Source organism: Octodon degus, unplaced genomic scaffold, assembly GCF_000260255.1.
Source record: "Octodon degus isolate 3935 unplaced genomic scaffold, OctDeg1.0 scaffold00105, whole genome shotgun sequence".
Classification (NCBI taxonomy): Eukaryota; Metazoa; Chordata; class Mammalia; order Rodentia; family Octodontidae; genus Octodon; species Octodon degus.
Window position 1 is genome coordinate 3907425 of NW_004524681.1, and position 21153 is coordinate 3928577.

The following is a 21153-nucleotide window of genomic DNA, read 5'->3' on the forward strand; positions in this document are numbered from 1 at the left end:
TTCTTTTTCTAGGAACTTGAGGTGCAGCATAAGATTGTTTATTAAAAAAAAAAAAAAAAAAAAAAAAAACACTTCTGCCAAAATAAATTTCCCATTATAAATTTCATATAGACAGTCCAAAAAGTGAGGACATGCCTGAAGAGCAACGTAGGCTATTATAAACACCAAGTATGCCTCTGAACAACACAAAACTTTGTAAAGGAGTATTTTTTAAATATTAATCATATATACCTGGGTTCTAACAATACTAATACATGGTTTTATATAGCATGCCTCTGTGTTGTTTTTAATCAGAACATTTGCACACAGACATAAACTCTGACAAGTTGGGAAGACTAGAGCTGTTTCTCAGCTCCGTTCTAGCAATGCCCACCTGAGCTGGGGAGCCGAGCAGTGAGGGCTTCCCTGAGACCGATGGGGAGGAGGGCGCACTGCTAGCCTGCCTCCCCTTGCACACTGGAGAAGCAGCGCTGGCCCATGGTGACTCACCTGCCAAGCACCACACAGGCCCCTAACGAGCAGTGAAGAGCGCCAAGGGGCTCTTTCAAATTTTACCCTCAGCCCTTACGTTCCACATCACGATGAGCCAGCACACACTCCTCTACTCCTCAGCACTCCGGGCCAGTGGCAGCCCTCCAAGGACAGGACCCGTCCTGGAGGCCTGGCAAGGCCCCCACCCCCAGCGGCAAGTGCTCCCCAGTACAGCTGGCGGGGAGGGGATGAGGGATGGGGGGGCATGCGATGTAGGAAGAAGGTGCGATATGCGCATATGCCGAAGCCCTGTGCTGAGTGTAATCATCAGTACTGCAGACACGGAAGAATACAAATTTTTTAATTATTTCTTTTTAAATACTGTGTAAGCTCCTCCTGGGTGTGGAAGGTTCCTGTCTCTCCTTCCCCTGCTCCTCTGTTCCCTGTTTTGCACACTTATTTGCTGTCATCTGCACTATCACACATTCACAAACCACATCTCTCCCATGTTGGGAGCACTGAAGTTAAATGTCTGGCAAAGAAAATAAGGGTGCAAATAGAGCAGGGGAAAACAGGGCAAGGAGAACTTCCACTCGTGGCACTTAACAAGCTATCACAGGCGGCGACTAGCGCAGCGGTTTCCGTGCCGGGCTCTAGAGCGCGAGGTTGCCGGTTCGCGCCCCCGTCCCGACTCTTTGGGGGCCTGCCCCGTAGCTCAGTTCTTTAAGTGGCTGCTTCAACAAAGCAGTCAGGCTCAGGTTGCTGTGGTTCGATCCCCACAACACAAGCCAGCCAATCATGCCCTGAAGGCATTGGGAGCCAAAAAAAAAAGCTATCACTTAGGCTGGGGAGTTAGCTCAGTAAGTACTTGCCTGGCAAGCACAAGGGCCTGAGTTCAATCCCCGGTTCCACAAAAAAAAAGTAGTGACTGATTTCTTAATGACTAAGGAAACTTAAAATTTAAATGTCATCCTTTAAAGCTCTCACCTTTGAGATTTTATCACATTTAGTCCAACAATGCTATTCCATAGAAATCTTGAACTTTTACATAGAGCGCATTATAAGGAACAGACCCTTTCATTACTGTATGGTCTATCAGTACATGGACCCAAACAATTCAGAATCATCACTGATTTCATTTGGTGGATGCAGACACCGAGTGGTGACAACGATGCTGTGACTATTACTTGTGAGCTGCACCGTGGCAGTCAGCGTGACTGCTTGCAAGGTGCCCAGGAGAAGAGCGAGAGGCTCCTGTGTTTCTGGTGAGTCACAAGGCCGTGGCGCTGAGGCCCCACCTGTCACTGGCTCTTCCCTCTTCTCTGCTTCCCGACTGCCTGCCATGAGTTGAGGGAGACTTTCCTCAGCCAACTCCTTCCAACAAGCTCTGCCTGCCTCAGAGCAGCCAGCCAAGGGCAAAATCTTGAAACCATGAGCCAAATTGAACCTCTCCCCCTTGGAACATGCCAGTACCAGGCATTCTGTCCCTGCAAAGGGAAAGCTGGTCAGTGCAGAAAATTAGGACCAGAGAGGTAGGAGAGTCACTGTGATTACTCCTGACCATGCGATACAGCGATACACAAGTCTTTGCAACTGGTTGCACCAGGAGTCTGGAAATGACCCAAGATGCGTATTAGTTCCTCTTCCTGTTGCTAGGACAGAGTACCCAGCACCCACAACTTAGAGAAGGAGACGCTACTTGGCTCAGTTCCCAGTGAGTTCGGTCCATTGCTGGCTAACCCAAAGCAGAAATGAGGCATACAGGGGAGCACGGGAGGACAGCTACTCACCCCACAGCAGCAGGAGAACAAAGAGCAAAAGAGAGACTCGGAGGAGCTGGGGAGAAGCACACCACCCTCACCAATACAACCTCGGAGCCTACCCGATGGGGTTCCACCAGCTAACAGCGCAGTTAGCTCATAACTGAACTTGACAATGACAAGGGCAGCTGGAGTGCTGAGGCATTTAACCCCCCATGCCATCAATTTTCATGAGAAAAGAACTTACTCTTTCAGCCCTGTCTCAGCACTGTTCCCAGATATGTCTGAACCAAGAGAAATGCCAGCAGGAGACTGTCGTCCAGTGAAACCAGATGAGGAAAAGGAGAGTCCATATGGTTCAAAATTGAGAACTAGGATTTTAAAACAATAACAGAGGTTCATGTTTAAAACAAAGCAAAAAAGCAAAATTTATCAGTCCATTCACCTCTGAAATAACTGAAAACCAGAATCCACTATAATTCTTAAATTATAAGGAGCTTTAGTAATAAAATTTATTATAATTATGTCAATAATGATTAATAATACTGTGGCTACCTTTTATTGAACATGTATGACAGTATCTCCAAATAGTAGATGATGGAGACAAAATGTCCTTCATTTCTACCTCTTTATTTCCCTTAGAAGCTAAAAATAATTTAAGTAAAAAAGATAAGTGATAAACCAGGTCTACTGAAAAGTAGCTGCATTCATACAAAAATAAATTATGAGCTATAACCATGTTTTGCTTAGTAAGATATTCTTATACCAAACAATCTGATGAAGTAAGTCTTCAATGTGAAATCTCCCTTCCTGGCAGAGAACAAGTTTTACTTGGGTTCTGATTCTTCAAAATCGGTATAACCTAAATGAATTCAGAGACATGAAAATGCATAGTTATTATGGCAGAGAAGAGACCGATATCCATGCTCATTCTCTATGAACTGTCATCTTTATTGTTTTTGAAGGCACTGAGGATTGACCCCAGGGCCCTCACACTGTGCTACATGCCTAGTCCTTTTCATTTTTTTATTTTGAGCCATGGTCTTACTACGTCATGAAGTTGCCTGGACTGAACACAAACTTGCAGTCCTCCTGCCTTAACCTCCCAGAGTGCTGGGACTACATCTGTGCACCAACAGGCCTAGCAAAGCCTTCCCTTCGTAGCTAGGGCCAGGGCCAGCCAGAAAAGGGACATTTCCAGACTTCTTTGCCATGCAATCAGAACACTGGCCAATTACGTCTGGCATCTGTACATCTGGTGTACAACTTGGGGAGGAGCCCTTCTGGGAGGAGCACAATCTCTCCTCCATGTCTGTCTTTCCTGTTGGCTATTGTGCATGCTGACTGGCAGAGCAGCAGCTGTCTGGGCTTGGAAATGATGGAGCAAAGAAAAACGCCTGAGCAGCAAGCGAGGTGGAGTCCAGGTTTGTATCATCATGAAGCCATCCTTAGCCCTGGGCTTCATACGACTCATCTCTCAGTCTCTTCAATGGAAGACAGCACGAACTCTCCCTTGTGTAAGGCTTCAGGTTGTTCATATTTTTTAACATTCTAATTAGCTAAATCTAATCCCAAATGTACCTTTTATGGCTCTAGGTTATAACAAAAAAGGCCCTCTTAAATATAAAAAGTGTCTTGGCAAACAAGTCAATCTCTGAAATTATCCACATTTCATAAAAGAGGAGCCTGGCAAGATTTGTAATCCACAAACCTACCCTGGATTACAAACACAGAAAACAAGAGAGCCAGAGAAACCCAGATACAAGCTCCAATGTTGTCCACCCAACTATGGTGTTAATACGGCCTCCTTCAGAGGAAACGGCACCTACTCCAAACAGCACTAGAGAACTTCCTGGACGACTTCCAGGAAGATGACAGAGTGCGGAGTAGCAGAGAAAGCCTCTCTGAGATTTGTTGTCTAGACCCTGGAAGACAGCAACATGAGGAAGAGAAGGACAGAAGTAGATCTCTGGGAGCCAGAAAGGGAAGCAAGAACTGAAGCCCATGGGTAGAGCGAAGAGAGAGACTCCAGTAAAGAACAAGGTGACAGGTAGTTTTGCTTAGTAAGATATTCTTATACCAAATAATCTGATGAAGTAAATCTTCAATGTGCCAGTGACCACTGGCATCCTCAGAGGCCTCCAGAGAGATGCACCAGTGGAATGGAGCAGTGGTCACAGCAGACTGCAGTGGTTAGTGAGTCATTCGGGTTCAGATGTCTCCCAGGAGAGGGTGACTGGCAGGCAGCCATCTTGGAGAGGGGCCAACTGAGCTCAGAATTCAGAATCACTGAGGGCAGCTCCATCTGGCAGCTACCAGCGTCAGGGTGAGGCTGCCGAGTTCAAGTCAGCAGGAGGCCAGGAGCCAATTTCAAGCCAGCAGCAGGCACGCAGAGTGCTACAGGATGAATAAGCTAGGTTCCAGCCTCAGCCAGGAACTAGCTTCATAAAGAATGGCTATTATCAAGAAATCAATCAATAACAAATGCTGGTGAGGCTGTGAGGAGAACCCTTCTGCACTGTTGGTAGGAGTGTAGACTGGTGCAACCACTGTGAAAATCAGTGTGGAGATTCCTCAAAAAAAAAAAAACAAACCTGAAGCTTTGATTTGACCCAGCTATTCCCCTTCCTGTTATCTTCTCGGAAGAACTAAAAGCATCATACCACAGCGAAGTAGCACACCCATGCTAACAGTGGCACATTCGTAATAGCTAAACCTTGGGAAGCGCCCAAATGCCCATCAATCAATGAATGGATAAGTAACATGTGGGGTCTCTAAAAATACAATCGAGTACTACACTCAGCCATAAGAAGTATGAGCTCAAGACATTTCTAGGTAAATCAAGGCACCTTGAGACCATACTTGTAAGTAAAATAAAATGGACACACGTGTAAATATCAAGTGGTTTCCCTGGTGTGAGAAAACAAAAGTATAAATAAGGACCAAAATATATATGGACAGTGAGAAATGGGAAGAAAATGTTCAAATGAGAAGAGGACCAAGAGAGGGGGGAGAAGGGACAAGAAGAAAAAAGAACAGAATAAATGAAAACAAAGCTTTTATAAATAAAAAAGGAAAGAAGGGAGAAGAGGGGAGGGGAATGGAAAAGAAACACAGCAAACCACGCACAGGTACAAATTCCCCATGATGAGTGTGATCTCTATGTATATCTAAAGTGTACCAATAAAAAAACCTGCCTGTTAGCTAAGTGAATGACAAGGAATGGAAACCACATGAAAAAAAAGCAGGGCTAAGGATCAGGAGAATAAATTCCCAGAGTAAGTCTGCTATGAATTAGGTTGACAAGCAGCATTCCATTCCTTCATCCAAAAAGTGGAGTTAGGACTAAGGCAAGTTCCCAGGTGCTGATACACCTGAGCGAGCAGGCTTGATAGAACCGTCCGAGAATCTTTCCACACGCAGATCCAAGCTTTCAGAGATTCAGGTGAAGAAGGTATTATAAGTAGTGCTCCAAAATTTGCCTCGTTAAAGAAAACAAAACCTCTTTATGACTCTGATTCACAGTCACAGTTGGGAACTGCCTGTGTAAGCAGCTCTCAGGCTTCTTTTGCCCAGAACGTCCTCTCCCTCAGCACTGTCCTTGGCCTCCTGAACAGCCGCTGGGACAGTCCCCAGCCTCTGCATTAGCACCGCAGCACCAGGACCTCGCACAAGAAGCCCTATGCACTACTAAGCACAGAAGTTAAACCAAAGAGCAGAAAACTTTAAAATTAGAGACAGAGAATCTGAAAGTAGACAGAAGAAAAAAAAAAAAAAAAAACTACCTAGATATGTAAAGAATCTAGAGAAGAGAGAGATAAAATCCCCATCCTGAGAAAAAAAGAATTAAAGACTGTCATCGAGGGCAGGCCTGGAAAGGCTTAGGGTGAGAATGAAATCCCAATCACCTAACTCTCACTGTTTAGTGAAAACTGCCCATGATTCACGCGAGGATGCTCGACTAAAAGGACACGGCATCTGCGGCATTAGCGCGGTGTGCGTGCAGGGCGCACAAGAACAGACTGCCAGAAGAGGACGGGAAGGAAGGCTGGCCGCTGCACAAGCAGAAGCGACCAGGGTGCAGGGGGCTGGGCGGCTCTCGCAGAAGAGACTGCATTAGCGGACTCGAGGAAGCCCCGCCCCGAAGCTGGGTTACTGGAGTAACAGAACACACTCGAGGGAGGGGGCACAGGCGACCGACGCCAACCTGTTGCACCCCTCATTATGTCAGAGGCCTGGCTAATGTACACACTCCTTTATGTAATTTTCTTGGCAATGCTTTATGTCCTGACCACTTGGCTATACTTCTCTGGCCATTCTTAGCTATTCTTATTTAATGTTGAGTATGTAAGTTATTTAAACTATTTATTATTATTTTACTATATTTTATCTATTTTTGCAGTACTGGGAACGGAACCTGGGGCCTTTGCAGTGAGTTACCTTCCTGGCCTGTTTTTTTAAAGTCTGAGACAGCGTCTTGCTAAATCATTGATGTAATCCTCCTACCTCAGCCTCCCAGTGTGCTGGTTTCAGGTGTGTACCACCATGTCCAATTTTATTTTTTGAGAGACAACCTCAATTGATGTGGTTTTCTAAAAGCCACAGTTCAACAGAGGAAATTACACTCTTTCCCCATACTATTTCTTGTGTTATTCTACACTGAAGCTACAATATTTTTGAATAATGTTTTATACTATAATCAACATTGACTCCTAAAAATGCTTTTCTTAGGTGGGAACTGGTAAGTCTGTTCTCATTTATTTTTGCCAACTCTTAGTATCTTATATTTTCCTGAAGTTTTTTCTTATAAACCAAACTTTTTTTATAACCAAGAAAGTTAGGTATTACACATTAAAGTTTCATTTACCTCATTCTCTGTACAAATGATTTATAAAAGTTTCCAAAGTATCAGAACTGACTGACATTTGTAGGGTTCCAGAATTAACCACGCTGTATGCAAAAATGTCTATTTTAACCTATCTTATCCTATTCTTTATTTTCTGTCTTATAGCCAAATACAATTTTTTTTTTTTTTTTTTGGGTGCAGGGTCTCACAATGTGGCTTGGACTCGTAGTGATCCTCCTGTTTTCAGCCTCTCTAGTGATGGGATTACAGGCATGTGCCACCACACCCAGACTTCATCGCAGGCTCAGAGTGCCCAAGGGAGGGGAGGAGGGGCCGGGATGGCATGTGGTGCCAGGGATCGAACTCTGGCCCTTGCGCTTGCCTAAGCAAATGCTTAATCCGCAGAGCTATCTCACTGGCCTTGCCAAACATAATTTTAAGTCATATAATTTTGTAATTTACTCCACAAGTATTTATTAAACAGCATGTATTGCCTCACAGCCAAATTCCTTTTCTGTATCAATCTAAATTCATGCAATTTCAATTTTGCTTTAAAGAACTTCTGAGAAACAGATTTGGGAAGCAAGAAGAAAAGGCTAATTTAAGAGCTTACTCTCATTTATAATGACTCTACAAAAAAATGTACTTGGCAAAAACTGCATCAGCTTAGGGAATTCAGGGCTGTGTATTGTATTTCCACCAGCCATTTAACTTATTTTAAGAAAGAAAAAAGGCAGCGTCAGGAATGAGGCTCTCCATCCTACTTCCCCTTCCTATCCCACCCTGGCTTCAGTAATAGCAACTGCCGGCCTCCAGACCTCAGAAAATAAGATAGAACCTGGTCCTATCTCCAGGTGGACTCCAGAGCAGGACAAATGGCCCATCTCCACACAGACTCTAGACCAGAACAAATGGTCATATCTGGGGGGGGGGGGCTGCCCATTAACTCAAGTTATTATTTAAGTGCCTGCTTACACAAGGCAGTCAAGCTCAGGAGGCTGTGGCTCAATCCGCACATCCTCAAGCCACACCAGACTTGCCCTGAAGGCATCCTGAGCTCACCAAAAACAAAAAGTCCTTCCAAGTGGACCCCAGAACAGAACTGGGCCCCGTCTCCATGTGGGTTTGTGCCCAGGATGCCACAGACCTTTATGAGGAGTAGCTACAGAGTGGGCAATACCATTCTAAAACTTCATCTTTTCTCCCAAACAACCCATCAATATATACAGAATTTAATGGGGCAGGAGTTGTTAGGTAACATTAAATAACATATCAAAAATCTTAACACAGATTCTTTGAAATTATAGATCACAGAGTCGTAAAGACATTTATGAACATAGGCTATGCTTCCATTTGTGTGTGTTCTGTCTGATTTTTTTCTTCAGTGTTTTATAGTGGTTCAATATATACACTATCCACCTTGTTAAGTTCATACATAGGTATATTCTTTGTAGCAGCATTGTAAATAAAGCTGTTTTCCTATTTTCCTTCTGAAATAAACTGGTCAGTAGAAAGAAATGAAACTGATTTGTACACTGATTTTCAAGTCTCCAACTTCACTGAATTTATTAGTTCTGAGAGTGTCTTCAGGGATTCTTTACAGTTTTCTACATATAAAATCATGTTGTTCACAAAGAGGAATACTTTTTGGACTGGGGAGATAGTTCAGTGGTCTAAGTGCCTGGCTGGCAAGTACAAGGACCCGGGTTCAATCCCCAGGAGGTACTTCATGCTGTGCCAGGCCTGGAACGCTAGGCACATCATGAAGGCCCCGAAACCTGGTGTGGTAGCACACAGCTGTAATCCCAGCGCTGGGGAGGCTGACAGGAGGATCACTATGAATCTGAGTTGCACAGCGAGATCCTGTATCCAATAAATAAATAAGTTTAAAAACGAACAATTTTACTTCTTCCATTCCAACTTGGATGCCTTTCTCTCCCTGCTCCATAAGATTTCATAGATTTCATCAAAAGTGTAGGTAACAACAAGTAAGACACCAAATTGGAAACAAGACAATGAAAAGGAATCTACAGAATGGGAGACAATACTTTCAAGCCATGCATCTGATGAGGGGTTAATCTGTAAAACTATATAAGGAATTCCTATGATTCGATACCAAAAAAATTAATAATCTGATTAAAAATTAAGCTAAGGACTTGAATAAACTTTGCTCCAAAGAAGATATACAGATGGTCAATAGGTATATGAAAATATGCTTAGTCATTAATCACAAGAGAAATGCTCAGGGCCGGCCAGATAGTTCAGTGAACTAAAGTGCGTGCTTAAGCAGAGCGCAATGGCCTGAGTTTGATCCTTGGCATGCTGTGCCGGCCCTGCCCCCAGGGCACATTGAGCCGCAACTGAGACTGAGAGACTGGGCACGGTGGTACATGCCTGTAATCCCAGCACTTGGGAGGCTGAAAACAGGAGGATCACTACAAGTCCAATCTACATAGTGAGACCCAGAACAGCCCTGTGCCAAAACATAAAAAAAAGAGAAATGCTCATCAAAATCACCATGAAATATTCACACCTGTCAGAATAGCTGGTACTAAAAGAAAAAGGCAAAAATTGGCAAGAACGTTAAAAACTGGAACCCATGCACACCACTGATGGGAATGTAAAATGGAGTGGCCACTATGCAAAACAGTGTGTAGATTCTCTTGAAAAACTACAAACAGATGACCCAGCAGTCCTACTCCCAGGTATTCATCTACAAGCACTCAAAACAGACTTTGGAGAGCTATCAGTATTCCCATGTTCATGGCGGCACTGCCAACAGCTCAGATATGAAAATAATCCAAGTATCCATAACAGAGGCATGTAAAGAAAATGTGGTGTATACATATAAAGAAATACTATCTAGCCTAAAAAGGTGAAAATTCTGAAATATGTGATGACATGGATGGAATCTGAGGACACTATGCTAAGTGAAATAGTCACAGAAAGGCACACAGAGAATGATCTCACCTAAGAGAATCTAAGAAAGTCAAGTCTGCAGAGCTGCAAGGTAAAAATGGGGAACACCATCAGGGTTTGGATCTAGAATGCTCCCCAAGTCTCCTGCCAGAGGCTTCTGGAAGGAGGCTGGATCACGGGCGTGCTGCGCGCATCTGGGGAGTGGCCCTCCGGGGGCCTGGTCAGGAGCAGCGCGCCATCGGGCACCTCTGGAGGGGCCGCTCCCCACCAGCTCCTCCCTGCGTCCTGGCCGCCCTGAGGTGAGCAGCTCTCCTCCACCAGATCCTTCCACTGGGCCACTTCCTCTTGGAGCCAGCCAGGCATGGGAGCCAAGTTAAAGCCCTCTTCTTTAGGTTGTGGGCATTGGGTGCTTTGTCCCAGTGACAGGAAAGCTCACTAACACAGGCTGTATAACACTGGATCGATAAGGCAACAATAACGCAACATATGCCTAAAAATGTGTTAGGTAGATCTCAGGTTGTGCTCTTATTAAAATAAAATGAAAAAAATTAAATGTAAAAATTAAAAGAGCAGACGCCTCTGTAAAAAAGACAACATCATGCCTATTAACAGTGTTTATCTTCTTGGTCTCACTTTAGGATCAACTGTTTAGTTATGCTCATAACTAAACAACACTAACAGCCCATAAATAATACCTACTTCAAAAAAATCACAGAATGATAAGTAAAATTTTAAAAGATCTTTCAGTGTCTAAATTTTCTAAATGAATAAATGCTCACCACCGACACTCTGAACACCAACACGTGCTTTCCCTTCATTCGTGTGCCCACTTCCTATGCATCACCTAATAACTTTTTTTTGCGGAACCGGGGATTGAGCTCAGGCCCTTGCCTGGACTGAGCCATCTCCCCGGCCCCTCACCTAGTAACTTAATGAGTGCATCTTTATTAAAATCATGGCAGAAATTCCCCAACAGGCATAAAACGACCCTTTTCTTTCTCAGCTCCTCCGAACTCATCAGGTATTTTGTTGGACGTCTTCTCATATTTAGCATCAGATGGCTCAGGATGAAAATGTAACTCGCTGGTCCCCAGTAATTAGGGTTTCTTCCGAAACTGCGCAGCTGTGCTCACACTACGCGTGCCAGCCCCCAGCCCAAGGGCCACTCCGCCTTCCCGTGCTGCCCAACCTGAGAAGAGCGCTCCAACTTAGGCGTTTACGCGTGTGCAGATCATGGCTTCGGAAAGCTTTAAAAGCTAACTTTGATTTCTGAGTGTCTGAAAACCTAGTCAGGCTAAGAAAATCACAAGTAGTTTTAAGGTGGGATAATAAAAAATAAATGTCCTTAGTCATTTACTTGCATAACTATAATGTCAACTGCATAAAAATTATGTCCTCATAACCTAGCTTATTATAGGCCCATAAAAAAATACCTTTTTCCTGAGAAAGCTTTTCCTCCTGGCGTTGGTGGTGAGGTTTGTAAGGTGCTGCCCCCCGACTGAGTCCTTCAGCCACATACCCATCCAGGAAAGATAAGGAAGCATCTACCTATATTAAAATTAAGTAGAAATCAGGAATTCAAACATTCACTCTAAGCAGCAGACTATACTCACACCTCTTGTACCTTTCAACTCTTGCAAAACTCTATACTTTGATCCTATATATCCTTAAATAAAATATTAAGGTAAAAACAGAAGCCTCAATTCTAAAAATGCTACTCGACTCTAGTTTTCTGCAGTACTGATAGTCAGATCGCCCAGCTATGACTCGTCCAGGGTAACGCATCTGCAGTTAATACAATTTTGCTGTCAGCACAATCGATTGGAAGCACCTAATACACAGGGTGCCGCATCAGGCTTATCCTTCCAGAAGAGACAGGCACACGCCCTGGAAGTCAGGGTGACCGCACTGGCCTTCTGCTCCTGACGGCTAACACCAGTGCAGCAGGGCTAGCGCCTTCTGTGCTCCGGGGAGAATCTCCACCTGTGTCTTTTGGTTCCGGGGGTCACCTATGTTGCTTAGCTTAAGGCCACAGCACTGCTACCTTTGCTTTTGCTTCTATTTTGTTTCTTCTCTCTGATCCTAGAGATTACATCCTTGACTAACCGAGACAACCTGGGACAACCTCCCAATCACAAAATATTAAACATTATCACATCTACAACATGTTTACATATAAGGTGACATATGTGCAGTCTCCAGAGATTAAGAACTAGACATTTTTGAGAGGTCTTACTCAGCTTCCCACAGTGCCCTTACTATTCTATTCCTTGCATCTGAAAATGCTTTTTCACAAGTTAATAAAGCAAGAGTTGAAAGGTACAAGAGATTCTTTTCTAAGTGGAAAGATAAAGAAATAAAGAGGAAGAAAGAGTGAAGGGAAAAGGAGAAAAGATGAGGAGATACAGAAAGTGATGCATTCAGAAGAGGAAAGCAGGATGATCTCAGAAACCAGAGATTTGATTGTCCAATTTGGACATAAGTGTAAACAGCTCAGATAATGTACAACAGCGCATAATTCTCAAATAGAGAGTGACATCTCACACTCTGAACTTGGAAAGGGACTGCTTCAGTACAATTCTGAGGAGATGGGGCTACAGCACTATCATTTTTACTGGGGGAAGGGAAGGGCAATGACCAGCGCCAACACGTGGAGTCACGCGAGCGAGCGCAGTCACTGTTTCAGGGAACACGTCTAGAATGCCTACTGAATGCTGAAGCGAGGCCTCCACCTGTGAGAGCTGCTGAGAGGAGTAAGGAGCAAGGTTCAAAGTGACACCAGACGTGAAAACCTGAGAACTAAGGCTGATGGTCAGATTCCAAGCAGTACAGAATTTAGATAGCTGATGCACAAAATGTACTTGAGGATCTTTTTTTTAAAATATCCTCAAAGAAAACAGAGAATGAGCCCAGCGTAGTGGCTCCTACCTGTAATCCCAGCACTCTGGGAGTCTGAGCCAGGAGGATCTGAGCCCAGTCTGGCAATTCAGCAAGACTGTTTCAAAATAAAAAATTAAAAAAGGGCTGGGGATGTAACTCAGTGTGAAACCCTGGGCTTGGTTCCCCAATACTGCAAGAAAAGGAAGGAAGGAGAAAAAGAAAATAAAGTAAAAATGACTTACAGAATTTCAAATGCGACAAAATACATTCCTAAACCACCATGTATTAAGAGGGTCACGGGCAGCCCACTCAGGCCCCGCCCATCTCTCAGGAGCTACTCCTAGTCCCCACTTCTTTTTGCCAATACATTTCCCTACTCTTTAAAAAAATATAAAAGGGATCATTACATTATATCATTACAGGACATAAACATCTTTACTACAGTTCCCCAGAAAAGACAGCTTTCTGTTCCTGATGGTTTGGAATCAGTACCGAATGGAAGCGCTCAAATTTTCTTTCCTACTAACATGAGAAAACTTCTAACATTCTTCTTAGCACCACACAAACCATACTTTGATGCACTCGTTATATATCACAAATGAAGAAGTAACTCCATATGTTTAGACAACACAACTTTTTAAAAGATGGGACACAGACGTCTTACCACCAGCTCTTCGCAGCTCTTATTGACCGGAAGCAGGTTCTTCATAACTTCCACATTCTCATGCAAATGCTTTAATTCGAATGTGTGCTGTCTCATACATGTATCCAAAGATACACTGAAATCCTGGATCAATCTCTCCACTGTACTAGAAGTCTGTGCCTGAGGTGTCAACTTGGTCACTGCAGCAATCAACCAGGCTTTTGTTTCTGAAGAAACGGAGTCACTCATAAGTAACTTATAGAGCCTGTTTATAACTTCCTCTGGCTTTTCTTTATCTAAGAGGTAAGAATATTCTCCTAACACCTAGGAATAATACAAAGAGGCATTACATAGACAGGAAGTTACACAGTAAAAAGTGAAATTAACCTATATTAAACATACTCTCACAGTGAAGAAACTATCAAAGAAAAAAAATCTAGATTTTAGGTTTAAAATAATACCAAGAATGATATGCTCAAAACAGAAGAAATAAAAATCAATATAAAAAGATTTTCTCTGGAGATACTGCGCAACAGCACAGAGCTTGCCTGGAACACGCAAGGTTTGATTTCAATTCCTTTTACAAAAAAAAAGTCCACATATTTGTCATTAACAATATATAAACCAAAAATATCTCTAGAAATCAGTTTTCTTTTGAATTTTTGTTTTGTTTTGTTTTGTTGAGACAGGCTTTTGCTATGTAGTTTAAGAAGACTTTGAGCTATGTAGCTCAGGCTGGCCTCAAATTCATGTTGATCCTCCTGCCTTGGCCTCCTTAAAGCTAGGATTATAGGTATGCACCACCAAGTCTAGCTGGTCTCAATTTTTAAATTGGTGGCTTTTAGAAGTACTTTCACATTCTGTCATTACTTTCCAGCATGAGTTTAAATAAGCAGCTCTCATGTTAGGATGCATAAGAGTAATCTGCAGTGTTTCATAAAACATAGGCTTCTATCTAGACCTGGTGATGCACACCTTAATCCCAGCAATTTTGGAGGCTGAGGCAGGAGGATCGCAAGTTCAGGCCCAGCCTGTGCGACTTATGACTCAGCAAATCCCTGTCTCAAATAAAATATCAGCTACGACTTGTTGTACACAGCTCAGTGTGATAGCTCTGGGTTTAAGCCCCAGCGCCACACTATTAAAAATAAAGGAAAAATCAAAACCCCAAGAGAGATGGCTGGTTTCTTCCTTCAAACAGTCTAATTAGTACAGCTGCAGTGAGGACTGCAGGCTCATATTTAGGGCAAGCGCCAGTGGTTCCAAACAGATGGTCCACAGGGCAGATGGTACACATCCTCTCTCCTAAGTCTAACTTACTTAGGTGACATACAATCCTGTTGGCCTAACAATCATTTACAAAGTGAATTGGGAAGAGGAAGCATTCCTAAATGGCATTTATGGAATACCTTCATGTCAAGTGTAATATTGACACCAGCAAGAAAAGAGAGGCAAAGGAAAATGTACAGCTAGTAGGGAGGGGAATAGGAGAAAAGGTGAACAGAACTAAGGCACGCCAATCTTTAACCAGCAAGATAATTGGAGCCAGCATGGTGACTGTGACCGGCAGCCGCAGTCGGGAAGTGGGTCCTCTATCAGTCAAGGTCCAGAGGGGACAGCAGTCCACGGAGACCTAAGCAAAAGAACCCAGCTAAGCCAGGCCTGCAGCCCTGACCACAGAACCTGGGCCGTTTGAAGCCACAGGTTTGCACTAACACTGCTAGGAGGCAATACAAAATTAAAATACAATACAGATATGGAAATTCAAACACAGACTCACACAAAACACAGGACAAACAATGTAAACACACACAGAGACCCAGATAAACACCTGCTTGTGGGAGCTTGCAGAGAGAAAAGACAGACAAGAGTTTGCTGAGTGGAACTGAGTGATTTCTGGAGGAAGTATGGCAGTGCTTGGTTTTCATAAAATATAGTTACAAAGTTGTGTAACATAATGTACTTTACTCACCCAACTCATAACTTGAAGAAATCTCTGTGGATAAAATACATTTTCCACATCTAGTAAACTGAGATAAGACTGAACTGCATAGACTCTTAATTGCTGATCTTCTGTCTCATCATCAAAACCTGCAAATCAATTGACACAGCATTTTAATTGCCACTAAATTCCCTAAGGACTCTGTAATAAAAAATAAAACACACTTAACTTAAAGTCATTACCAACCTTCTGCTAGCAGCCTCAGAAAGTTACTGGGGATATCAGGGTGCATGACATCTCCTCCTACTGAAAACACAGCATTCATCGTCTGAATAAACCACGCGTTATCAGGAGCATATGTGTCCATGGTGTCAAGAACAAGTCACTTCCAAGTGCCACTTACTAAAATTATCCTTTCTGCAGCAACCTTTTAAAAATAACCCCGACCCATTCTAGTTTAGCTCTGTCTCCTTTAACCTCTGCTGTCAAATGTTCTCTACCCCAGTTTTATGTAAAATGGATATCCAATTAATTTATAAATTGAGTTTGTTACTTTCTCTAGCACTGGGCTATTCCACAGTAAGCATCCTATTCATAAACGCAAAATAACTCAGAAATGAGCAGCCAACTAGGGAAAAATAAATAATGGGAAAGTCCTCTGCACCCTGGGAGGCCGAACGCCATGGAGCGACTGACAAGCCCCCACCTCCTGTCTGTCACTCATGTCCCACGCTGGCTCCGAGACGATCGCTCCTCTGGGCCAGGGCTACAGCACGGTCTAGGTCAGTGCTATATTTCAGCAATTTCCAAGATTCTTTAACACTACCCACTCGTTCACTCCTAGAATTAAACAGACATTTTTAAAAGGCTGCCATATCCTTATAAGCCTGTAAGTTTCTCACTCTAAAACCAAGGTGAAGAGAAGTGAACTGCAAGCTGAGGTTCCAACTGCTTTACTACAACAAGTGCCAGGACGAACACTACAGAAGATGCATTTTAGGATCGTGGTCCTCTACCTACTCCTTCCTTTCCCCAAACAAGAACTTTCACTCAGAAAAGAAACTCCAGGGCGCACAGGAAGTGGGAATGGGCATGGCTCCGGGGTGGCTCAGGGGTGCGGCTAAGCTCAGTCTCCACCACTCCCCCCACCAGACCGAGAGGATGAGGAACAGGGTAAACAGTCCACTGTTTTCCTGTTGACAAACTGAACACACACACAGGAAAAAGCCATCCCCCAAGAAGTCTGCACAAACTCCTATACTGAACAATTAAAGGCTTACAACTCAAAAATGCAATTTATTACTCGGTGTCTGAACCCAACTTCAAGTGACTCCATCTATACCAATCATTTTACAATGACTAATCAAGGGTATTTTACGACTCAGGGTCCAAGCAAAGGATATTTCTCAGCCAACTCAGCTATTTTGCCAACTAAGTTGACAATAATATATTCTTCTTTGCTCTGACGTAAATATTCAAGCATCTTCTGGACAATAACTGTCACATTCTGTGAATTTGTAATTCTGTAAAGAAGTTCCAGAGTCTATTTGAGGAAGAGAAGTAAAAACAGCATTATAAAACTATGTGCCATAACATCAAAAGCTACAGTAATGTATGTGTTCATAATACAACGGAGTATTTCACTTGTATGTAGCGCTACTGGGCAGTCTGTTAATAAGTGAAATTCAAGAAATGCAAATTGCAACTACAAAGAGTTAAAGAAAAGCAAATTGCTTGCCAAAAAGTAAATTATAGTTGGACGTGGTGCTATATGCCCGTAATACTACTACTCAGGAGGCTGAGGCAGAAGGATTTCAAGTCCAAGGCTAGCCCAAGCTACACAGGAAGATCCTGCTGGAAGGAAGGAAGGAAGGAAGGAAGGAAGGAAGGAAGGAAGGAAGGAAGGAAGGAAGGAGAAAGAAGAGAAAGGAGAAGGGAGGGAAGAAGAGGGGATAGAAGAGGGGAGGGAACAGGAGGGGAGAAGAAAAGGGAAGAAGAAAAAGAAAAATATAAAAAAAGGAAGAGAGACAAGATGAATTTGAAAGTCTAAATATTTTCTATTAGGATAATGAATATATGACATTTCTACATGACAGAATATGTAAAAACTGGCTGGGGAAATAGCTCAATGGAATAAGCACTTCCCTGGCAAGCACAAGGGCCTGAGTTCAATCCCCAGTTGCACAAAAAAAAAAGAATATGTAAGAACGAAAATATTACAAGGTTTACAACATTTTCTAAACATGTAACAGGTATAAGTATTCACTAGTTATACCTAGCGGGGGGTGTGTGTGTACACGTGTGTACACACGCAGTATTCCCTGAGCAGTCTAAACAACAGAAACTAGTACTTGAGACGGCTGGTGGTTTCCAACAGATGGACAAAGCCGAGTAGCTCAAGCCCTTCAGAGTTTAGCAAGACCTACGTTCAGAGCCTCAGGTATCAAGCAAGGACCACCTCATAGAGACTTTGCAGGTACTAATGAATGTTCCTCTGCTGTCTCAGGTAAGAAGGACCAGAACCAGAGCAAGCTCCCGTGTGGCTGGCTTCCCAAGGTCCAAAGTTCTAAAGACCTTATAACTCCCAGTGACCCATGAGTCAAGGACAACACTGAGAAAGGACCATATCTACAAAGCAGTTTCCACCTAGCCCATTTATCAAATGTGTTGAAATGATCTTTAGGGAGTTTTCTGATTTTTCAATGTTTATAGTCAGGACTTCAAGTACAAATAACATGTTGTGAAACATTTTCTTTTTTTTTTTTATTTTTTATTTTTATTTTTTGGTATTTAGTACAGGGCCTATAAGGTCTCACTACACAGATCAGGCTCATAGTGATCCTCCTGTTTTCAGCCTTCCAAACACTGAGATCACAGGTACATAACCACCACGCCCAGTCTCATTTGCTGCAGCACATGCTGGGGGCAGGGCTGGCATGGCAGGCTGGGGAACTGAACCCCTGGCCCTTGCATCTGCCCAAGAAGGTGCTTTAGTCCACTAAGCTATCTGGCCAGCCCTTGAAACATTTTCTTTTTAAAATTCATTTAATACTTAACTTCATTTAAAATCTATAAATACATAGGTCACCTCCACCAATAGCTCTCAGTTTCAGACATGCTCTCTCTGGACTCCAAACATGTTCTCTCTTTGATAATCTACACTATGAGTATTTCTTGCTAGAAGATCCTGAATTTGGCATTCATTTCCAGAACTAGACAAAACAGCATACTGGAATCACATGGCTACCATGTCTTCCGTTTGGCCTTGACAGCTCTTCCTTTCTTGCTTTTTCCTTTGTATGAAAGCAAAGGAAGAAAACAATGACACTCCATTTCCAGGGACCAAAGTCCCTCCATGCCACTACTGTGAGAGGTTAGAAATGACAATGGCACTTGGGAGACATGAGGACAGTACCTTCTGGGGACAAGCCCTTCCCCAAAGAATGCAAGCTACTCTTCTCTGCAAGCAAGGCACCACACACATCAGACTTGGTGATTTTAAAAGTTTCCTATTTTCCTCTCATTTCTCAGCAAGAGCCCAATTGCTGCATACAGCAATAAGGAAATTACACCTATGCAACCTGTGTTAACAGCCAAGTACACCAAGAGCACGCATATTCTGCAGGTGGCAAGGGCTGCGTGATTAGTTCTGGTGTGCATTAGCGCCTTCCCACTTTTCTACAATGCCAACACTGATGGTGCTACATCTGAAGCTTCCCAAACGTATCCAAGGCTGGTGGAGGGAACAATTTTCAGAAAATTTAAATATGTGACTAAATCTACATATATGCATATGAATATGAAAGCAAATCTTGTACTCTTATTTCAAAAATTCCTTATAAATTCAAAATTCATATTTGAAAAAGTTAGCAGACTAAAGCACCTGCTTAGGCACACAATGACCAGGGTTCGATCCCAGGCATGCTGCGCCAGCCCCACCCCCAGGGCATGCTGAGACAGCGATCGAGACTAGGTATGGTGGTGTGTGCCTACAATCCCAGCGCTTGGGAGGCTGAAAATAGGAGAATCACTAGGAGCCCGATCTGTGTAGTAAGACCCTCTAGACTCACTAGACCCTATACTAAATACAAATAATAATAACAATGGAATTAAGTGTTCACACAATAGCTCTATTTTTATCTCACTGCCTTAAGATATTTAAATAGCACATTCTCTTTTTCTAACTTTATTACTTTAAAAGTTTTCACTCTTCTTCACTAGGTCCCATATATCATTTTAAATGAAGAGACAGAGTGATTTCTTTATATGAAAATTAATAAAAATATTCATATAGACATCCAAGTGAGCACTAATGCACTTTTATAAAAAAGTGTTGACACAAACCTAAGTACATGATTATACGCCCTCTCTCAAGAAATTCAAATTGCGTTATGGATACCTTCACTAATTCTTTCTTTTTATATTAATTTTATTGAGAAAGAAGTAGCAATGAGACAGTTTCAAAACAGGTTAGTAGGACAGTTACAATAATTAATACATCGCATATTGTAGTCTTTGTAGTAGTTATTCATAGTACGAGACGCAGACATGATATCTTATCTAAACATTATTAGTTCAAAATTTTCTTCTCATTGAACTAAAAGTAGCTATATATCTATACTATTTTGTATATACAGACAGAGATATATATATTTTATTTGTTTGCTTTTTCACTACAAAATGGTCCTTCACTTATATCCTTTTGTTTTTTTTTTAACATTTATTTATTTATTTAGTGTGTGTGTGTGTGTGTGTGTGTGTAGCCAGCTCAGTCCACCAGGGGGCAGGGCTGGCTGGCATGTGGTGCTGGGGGATTGAACCGTGGTCCCTGTGATTTGCCAAGCTTGTTCCAAGTAGGTGCTTTAGACCACTGAGCCATCTCGCCAGCCCCATCCTTTTTTTTGTTTACTTTTGTCAGAGATGGGTATTCTATTGCCATTCATATATTGTAGGTGCGTGAATTCAGCAAAGTAATCCAATATAGCCCAGTAGTCTATAATAGTAGTGGGTTATCCGCATGACTGGCACTGTCAGAAGTTGTTGACTTGAGCCTTTTACAGCTCCACTAATTCTTTTATATCCCTATCTACTTAATAGTGAATTCATTAACAAATTTTATAGACAGAGAATAATGAAAACCTAATTAACCATCATAAATCATATCTTACTGTACTAATATGAAGTCTTAGGACTAACATTCAGGTCCCCATTGTTATAATGTTTAGGCTAAAAAAACTATTAGACTCAGATAATTGGATATAACCTCTCCAATCACCATTTAAAGACATTTCTGTGGGCACTTAAAGTACTTTTAGAAAAGTTACTTAAACTTCACTGAGGGGCTGGGGAGATGGCTCAGTAGGATAAGCTCTTGACCAGCAAATGCAAGGATCTGAGTTCAATCCCCAGTTCCACCAAAAAAAAAAAAAAAAAAAAAACAACTTCACTGAAAATATACATATGCAAAATTAAAACATACACAGCCCACCAATTAAATCTGCAAAATACCAGCGAAGAGTTCACAGTTTTAACATTTCACAAATGACATTACCAGTTTACCTCTCTTTTAATAATGGGATCAGGATGGTCCAAGCATTCAATTATTGTCATCTGGTGTTGAAGAGCCAGAGTGGGGTCCTGCTGGACAACATAGGTGAGAGCCTTCAGGCCTAGAAGCAAAGATCACATAATA

The 21153-nt window shown here is 42.5% G+C and overlaps 1 protein-coding gene across 1 annotated transcript in view; it reads right to left on the bottom strand.

The window, feature by feature from the left end:
• Window positions 1–21153, bottom strand: part of Ap4e1 (adaptor related protein complex 4 epsilon 1 subunit) — a 70342-nt gene that overhangs the window by 13158 nt on the left and 36031 nt on the right. Inside the window, exons 10-16 of the mRNA XM_023724060.1 lie at window positions 21021–21130; window positions 16865–17004; window positions 15708–15820; window positions 15492–15610; window positions 13541–13843; window positions 11430–11544; window positions 2479–2602 (exon numbers count right to left, since the gene is read on the bottom strand). Of these exons, the coding sequence (XP_023579828.1) occupies window positions 2479–2602; window positions 11430–11544; window positions 13541–13843; window positions 15492–15610; window positions 15708–15820; window positions 16865–17004; window positions 21021–21130 (1024 nt within the window). The remainder of the gene's footprint in view (window positions 1–2478; window positions 2603–11429; window positions 11545–13540; window positions 13844–15491; window positions 15611–15707; window positions 15821–16864; window positions 17005–21020; window positions 21131–21153) is intronic.